Source organism: Dioscorea cayenensis, chromosome 5 (genome assembly GCF_009730915.1).
Source record: "Dioscorea cayenensis subsp. rotundata cultivar TDr96_F1 chromosome 5, TDr96_F1_v2_PseudoChromosome.rev07_lg8_w22 25.fasta, whole genome shotgun sequence".
Taxonomy (NCBI): domain Eukaryota; kingdom Viridiplantae; phylum Streptophyta; class Magnoliopsida; order Dioscoreales; family Dioscoreaceae; genus Dioscorea; species Dioscorea cayenensis.
In genome coordinates, this window is record NC_052475.1 from 22503209 (window position 1) to 22510588 (window position 7380).

At 39.0% G+C, this 7380-nt stretch overlaps 2 protein-coding genes across 2 annotated transcripts; one reads left to right on the top strand and one right to left on the bottom strand.

The window, feature by feature from the left end:
* The first annotated feature begins 3700 nt into the window (after positions 1–3700).
* On the top strand, positions 3701–4681 carry LOC120262067. Its single transcript, XM_039270123.1, has 3 exons — positions 3701–3994; positions 4063–4137; positions 4233–4681. Exons 1-3 carry the CDS (start codon positions 3824–3826, stop codon positions 4467–4469), a joined length of 483 nt encoding a protein of 160 aa, XP_039126057.1. The 5' UTR covers positions 3701–3823; the 3' UTR covers positions 4470–4681.
* Positions 4682–6288: 1607 nt separating this feature from the next.
* On the bottom strand, positions 6289–7380 carry LOC120260118 (cyclin-dependent kinase G1-like). The gene has a single exon (XM_039267558.1). The coding sequence runs from the start codon at positions 7378–7380 to the stop codon at positions 6334–6336; it is 1047 nt and encodes a 348-aa protein (XP_039123492.1). The 3' UTR covers positions 6289–6333.

Sequence of the window (7380 nt, forward strand, 5' to 3'; positions counted from 1 at the left end):
CATTATTCTTCATGTCCGGGGTACGATAAGGACGCGTTGGACATGGTAAGTTCTTTAATTATGTCCGATTAATATCTGTTTGGTATTTAAATCGGGTATTCTAATCTCGACTTGCATATCTCGACAGTGGAATCTATTCGACCTTTGTGTCGATATGGAGTTAAGCGAGTCGGCGGCAACAAAGTACCGCTCGTGCGCGACACGAAACCCCACGCCAAAAACAAGGAAGCGTCGATTGCGCCGTCTACGTCATCGCGGTTTATCGAGCAATTCTCGTGGGGTGAGAAGTTCACGGCTACTGCAGCAGGGCGTTCCTTACCTCGGATTACGGTATGTTACCCGCATACTTAAGGAGGGAGGCAGCGGCGTCCATGACAAAGGGGTACGTCCTAGCGGGTTAAATTTGCATTTTTGAATAACATGTCTTGTATATCGATCGTCGATTTTGTTTTCAAATGTAAATCTGGACAAATTCAATTCATTGTTTTTCGTGTTCGAAGAACATGACTTGTATATCTTAATGTAAATTTTTGTTTGTTTTGAATTGTAAAAGCGGGTTAAATTCCATTCGGTTTTATTTCATTGTTTAATTTACGTTGTAATTGTGTACATTTCACTTTCATTGTTTAAATATAGTATATATCGTTTAAACATCAGTTTTAAATATTTCAAATTACGGTGTACCCGTTTAAAATAACACTTTCTCTGTTTAAATAAATGCACTCATTGTTTAACTAAATATGGAAAGTTGCCCATCAATACACAATTCAATTCATTGTTTTTTTGTTTTTCGAAGAACATGACTTGTATATCTCAATGTAAATTTTGTTTTATTTCCAATTGTAAAGGCGGGGTTAAATTTCATTCGAGTTTCATTTCATTGTTTAATTTACGTTGTAGTTGTGTACATTTCCGTTTCATTGTTTAAATATACCATATATCGTTTTAAACATCGGTTGAAATATTTCAAATTACAGGTGTATCCGTTTAAAAATAACAATGTCTCCGTGTAAATACATTCAATTCGTTGTAAATACACAATGTTTCCACTATCATCGTCGGTTTATTAACAATGCCTAGTCGGCGACAGTTTCATTGCAAGATCGTCGATTGTGACCGGGATCCTTGGCGGTGGCTACAATGTAACTTCGCGGACATCAAAGCGCTTGCGACTCGATCCTCTTTCGTCTAGGCCGCCCGGTGCCTTCTAGTCACGAGCGGTCGCATAAGCGAAGCTCACGATTTCCGTCCCGAAGGCTCGTCGTCGTCGGGTATGGGGAATATAGCTTCCTTGTATGCCAGTTTGTAATTGTCGACGGTGAAGTACCCGCTAATAAATCGATGTACGTTGGTGTCTGTCTGCATTATTGTCATCGTTCGAATGAAAGTTCTCAACTCAACATGAGTCTACGTGTAAGCGTCAAGCTTTTTTTATGTTTAAGCAGATACATATAGTGTTTAAAAATAACGGTTAAGCTGTTTAACTAAAAGTCTATATCATGTAAATAATATGTTATTGTTTAAATTGAATGCTTTTCATCGACATCAGCGTTGCTAGATGGGTACCTCTGAGTCATTTGTTTAAACATATTTACGTATTTTCTTAAACACCGTTGTCATTGTTTAAAGAGTAACTTGAGTATTGTTTAACTTTTTCTATTGTTTACAATGAGCGTTTTTGTTTCCCACATTGTTTTTTTACTAGGTCTCTGTTTAAATTTCGAAGTTCACGATCAAATCACGATTGTTTCGTTTTTATTTATAAAAGATTTACAACATTTACAACATTTACAAAGATTTACAACATTTACAACATTTACAACGTCCGCTCGGACTTTGGACACTCACGACTCGACCCTCGTATAGCTGAAACAAGTGTACGTACATTCGAATGCTCGCAGCGGTTGCATAACAAGCGCATCAACTTGAACACCGCAAAAGCGTACAACATTAAAAAAAGGTTAAACAACACACATTCATGAAAAGCGACTATTAATCAATGTGTCATGGTAGGACTTAAGCGACGATCACGATAGTTAAACACGAGCGTATGAGTTGTACAGCTGGCGTCATTTTCTTAAGCGTTAACGAAAGTCTCAAGTGGTAAATGTCAACCCGTCTTAAAGGATGTTTCATGATCTCCCTCCTCTAGAGAATCCTCCGCAATCACGCAATACGTGAAAAACTTTCTTTTCTTACCCAAGTCGAAAATGCTCTCTTAATTGCTTTCCCGTCATCCACATCTGGAGAATCCTGCGATTCGAGGCGATTATGAGAGGATTTCGAGCAAGCGAAAAAGATAGTTTAACTAGTTCGGTGATTACGGCTAGTGATTCTCAAGATAAGGGAAGAAGGCTCACGAAACATCCTTTTCGGATAGAGTGGTTGTCCATGGGAAGAGGAGGAAGAGGAGGAGGAGGAGGAGGAGGATGATGAGGGACGGCGAGGGAGTGGTTGTCCATGGGGAGGGTTCTTCACGGTTATTTATGGTGTGAAGTCCACAGGCGGTGACTCTTCGTGATCCAGAAAAAAAGTTAAGCGACGAGTGGCCGACATTGGTCGATGAGAGCGAGCGTGTGTTCGGAAATTTATGTTACCGTGCATAAGAATTAATGCCGTCATTAATTCTTCATGCATGGGATACTCTAACTCTCTGCCACCTGCCACGTGCCACATGCCAACAATTCGGATCAAAGCGAAAAAGATCACCGTTTCTGCAGAGACTTTTGAGAATTTACACGTTTATGAATAGTTATACATGTAAAGATAATGTTAAAGCGGAGATGGGAAGTATTAAAGCGGATATGACAATTATTAAACATATTAGTAAAAATAGTTAAAGCGGATAATAGCAAATAGTTAAACATTATTTAAAAATATACAAATAGATAACCATAAAGCGAGAAGAACTTTACAGTGAAATGAACTCAGTCGTAATTCTTTCGTTCTTCTACGTCGTAATACAACTTTACAACCATAAGCGAGAAGGCGACAATGGCACATGCTCGCCTCGACGATAAAATCGACTACGACTCGTTTGAAGATGAAGTGCACTTGACCAATCCGATGGAAATCAATTTCATTTTTACGTTAGAAACCGATTTATATATTTCGGGTATGATAATGAGGAGAACAACAAGATGTAATGCAACTCCTTGGCATTGTCTATCGAAACCAAGCGAAAGCCCTGCAAAAGGTTGAGCAGTGATGTGATTTGGCGCTTTCGCTTTCCCACCATTTTTCGGGGCCAAAAATGGGATTTCACAACATGGGACCCATTTGAAGTGAGCAGTGGGGGTAAAAGGGAAGTTAAACACTATGGAAGGGTCATCAGTGGTGTGTAAAAAGTAGGAGGGGTTTTTTTGGGAAGTTTTTGAAAATTACGATGGGTGAGCATGTAATTTTCCCTTGTTATTAATATTAATAAATTATAATTATTATTTTGAAAAAAAATAAATTTTAAATTTTAAATCATTTAATTTGATCGATATTGATGAAGCGAAACTATGGTTACATCAATTAAAATTTTTTCTTTCCTACTTAATATTTTTTTAAAAAAATTCCTAATCATAAATTTTGGTCTGACAATTAAAAACCCCAAAATAAATAAATAAATAAAAGAAATAGAGGAGAATATTTTGGACTCTCGGACAAAAACAAGAGCAATTATAGTTTTCGTACTTCTCGAGAAAACATCGAAACAAAACTACAAAACGCATGCGCCCATCGATTCGTCAAAAGTGGAAACAGTCGCCTTCGCTTCAAGATCTCCGCCGAATTTGCAAACCAAGGCGATACCACGAAGCTCGAGGACAAGCACGCCATGAATCCCTTCATACCTTCGATCTCCAACTCCGTCCCTTCTTCTCCTAATCCTCTCTCCATGTCTTCCTCTCTTCCTTTTTTTCTCCGGCTCGCTCCTCTCCGTCAATCTATCATCAGATCCACGATCCCAAATCACACTAGGGCGCCAGCATACTCTTGGTTCTCCAAGGTACAGCCGTTGCGTTTTTCTCCAGCTTGATCTCTTGATTGATTTTTTTCTTTTTTTGGTGTTTCTAGCCATCCGGATTGCGCATTGATCGGCGGGGATGTACTTCGAGCGGTTTCCCCATCCGCGTCTCCGCCATGGACGACGTATGTCTTTTTAATGATGAAATGAGGTTCCTTTGTTGATAATCTTGTGAAGTCTTTAATTTTTCTTGTGTATTTTTTTTTAAAAAAAATGATAGGATCCGATGGATGTTTATTCCATTTTCGATGAGAATGATGTGGTTTCTGGAATGAATTCTTCGTACATGATGTCTTCTAGTGAGGGCGAAGATAGTGATAGCGATCCGTTCCTGGATCCTAACAGGGATGTTGACTTACCGCCCAGGAAGGATCAAAAGGATATTCCAGATGCTGCATTAACTATGGCTGCGCATAGATTTGCTTCGATCAACAGAGGGCACAGAAAAAGGAGGTGAATGGATTTCTTGAGTTTGGAATTTTGGTATTTTTGTTGGATTATTTTTAAGATAATGAATATCTTGAAAGATGACACTTAGCTTAGTTTTAGTTGAGATCTTCGTTTAGTTTCCATGATCAACTGATATAGTGTGGTTGCAATTGTGCTATAAATTTGCAATCTAATAAATTTTCTTTTGCCAAACGCAAGAAAATTTCAAATAAATAAATATGATACTGCACTTGAACCTGAGGCTCTCATACTTCTGTTGAAAAAATTTCATTTTGTCGGCAATGAATTGTTTATGAAGTGCTGAAGGTTAGAACTATTGTTATGCACTCCAGTTTCAGTTTGGTTTTAAATCAAATGTATTGGATTCAAGTAATTTCAAATTTAAAAGTAATAATTTTACCTAAAAGAATGCTCAAAGAATTTCTATGTAGTTTCCCTGATGTTTTAAGCTTTACCTTCTGCACCACCTACATTCCCCTCTCTGGGCAGGGGGCACTGAGGCTGAGGATGCCCCTAATTGAGTCAAATCCACTATATCTGATTTGAGTTCAGCTGAACTCAACCTGATTGGCCACAACATTGAATTGATTTTGGTTAGCTATGATCAAAATTAACTTTGTTGGTTAATTCAAAAGGCATGGGTTGACCATGATTAAGTTTCAGATCCTTCTGGACAGGTGCCGTCAATTTGGCAACATATTTTTGAGTTGGTAATGCCTTGGGTTAGACTTTAGAGAATCAAACTGTGAAAATCCAGTTGTGATAACAAAAATAACTCTTATGATTGAGTGCTAGATTATACAGCCCGCTTTAGCAGGCCATACCTTCTTTGTGATCATCAGTGTTTTGTTCGTAATTCTTTTTCTAACACACAAGGTGAATCAACGACGAGTTTCCTGGCTAGTTGTCCTCCTGATTTGCTGCTGTGTGTTGGAGGAGTCCCTCTCTCCTCATCCCTGTGTTTCTGTCTCGTCTCTTAGTCTTTGTTTCCCCTGTTGTGTGCTTTTGTTTCCATTTCTAGTGGAGTTGTTTGTCTTTTTTGTTTCTTTGTACTGTTTCTCTCTCTTTTTAATGCAATTGTGGTTTATCCACTTTTTCAAAAAATAAAAATAAAAAGGAGGGGGGTGCTTCTACTACTAGCCTCTCATATGTATGTATGTATGTGTGTGCATATAAACACCATTAATTTGGGGGCCAAGCACACCACTAGCCTCTCATAGAAAAAGGATTTACTATGTCAGCTTCGAAGTGGTGCCCTAAGAAGTCTGCCTTAGAATTCTTCCATAGCTAGTGCAAGTATCCACAGTAAACAAATCTTAAAACTTCCATCATGTCGACCGGCAGAAGGTGGAACTAGACAATGAAAGAAAAACGCTACATGCGGAAATCTAAGGGCTTCATAGAATTTGCTAAAGAATATTTGGTTTCTTCCAATAATAATTGAATGTGAAGGCAGATAATTACTACCAATGAAATATATTGTGTCTGTTTTGATTAAACCAAATTCTTCAATGATATATATATATTGTTTAGAGATATTGAAAAAGTTAATTATTAATTTGACTGATATAAAAGATTAAATCGCATTGAAAACGCTATTTATGAATTTTAAAGATTTGTCAAAAGATAAAATTCTTACAAAATTAATTCTATATATCCTTTGCTTCTTCATATTAAACGCACAAAGAAACTAACCGAGAATCAAATTTTTGATGTATAAAATAAAAAAACTTTCATTAACTTAGATTAAAAGTTTCCAACAACTTTTTACATATACGACTCCATATGAATATCAAACAAAGAAATAAAAAAGTGTTGCGGCCATATACATATATGTACTTAACGACGAAGGAAATAGTAAAAAATTTAAGCTAAATCGATATGAAAAGATCACTGAACCATCCATGGTCGAGAGCATCCTCTGCACTAATCCTCTTCCTTGGATCCACCTCCAATAGCCTCTTCAACAGATCATACCCTGGCCTTGATAGCTTCGTCGGCGGCACTCTCAACCGGAGAGTGTTATACCTCGCCGGGCCACCCAAAAAATAGCGAGCCATATCCAACTTATCCAATCCCGGCCATGACTTCAACCCAATCGTACCCATCACCATGAAAATCATATCAAGCTGATCAATCTTCGACTTCCCAGGAAACAATGGCTTCCCCGTCACCATCTCCGCCATAATACAACCCACCGACCAAACATCAATAGCCGCGGTATACTTCTCATCTCCGAGAAGAAGCTCCGGCGACCGGTACCACTGAGTAACCACAGTCTGCGATAACAAATCATATGCTGTTCCTTCTTCTTCGTAAAGATAATGAAAACGCTTGCCGAGGCCGAAGTCACAAATCTTGAGCTGCCGCATGTCACCGACGCCGGTCAAGAGGAGGTTGCCGGGTTTCAAATCACGGTGGAGAATCCCATGAGAGTGAAGATAAGAAACGCCTAGAAGCAGTTGGAGCATGAGCTTCTTCACCATGGCTTCTTTCAAGTTCCCTGACGCCAAAATCAAGTGAGTCCTGAGATCCGTGACTGCCCGGTCCATGACGATGAAAACAGAGTGGAGGGCATCATCGATGATGAATTCTCTGAAACGGATGATGTTCGGGTGGCGACACGATGATAAGATGTCGATCTCGCGGAGAGAAGTGTAAGGGATGTCTTCAATATGATCTTCTGCATAACGGACGAACGTGGCTTGCTTGACGGCAACTCTGTGGCCGGTTCTGAGGTCTATGGCTTCAAAAACACAACCGTAGGCTCCTTTGCCAAGCATCTTCACTATCTGGTAGTTTGCAATTGTGCTTTTCCGGCGATAATCGGCTTCAAGTCGTCCACTTTCCAAATCCATAGTCTCCATTGATATGTATTTTGTGTGCGCCATGTCACCGAGAGCAAGAGAGAGCGCCAT

What these genes read in the sequence shown, in the direction of transcription:
- LOC120262067 (XM_039270123.1), top strand. Translation starts at nt 3,824, where the DNA reads ATGAATCCCTTCATACCTTCGATCTCCAACTCCGTCCCTTCTTCTCCT. An exon ending in CATACTCTTGGTTCTCCAAG is followed by an intron (nt 3,995 to 4,062) that starts GTACAGCCGTTG and finishes TGGTGTTTCTAG; the next exon opens with CCATCCGGATTGCGCATTGA. An exon ending in GCGTCTCCGCCATGGACGAC is followed by an intron (nt 4,138 to 4,232) that starts GTATGTCTTTTT and finishes AAAAAATGATAG; the next exon opens with GATCCGATGGATGTTTATTC.
- LOC120260118 (XM_039267558.1), bottom strand. Translation starts at nt 7,380, where the DNA reads ATGGCGCTCTCTCTTGCTCTCGGTGACATGGCGCACACAAAATACATA.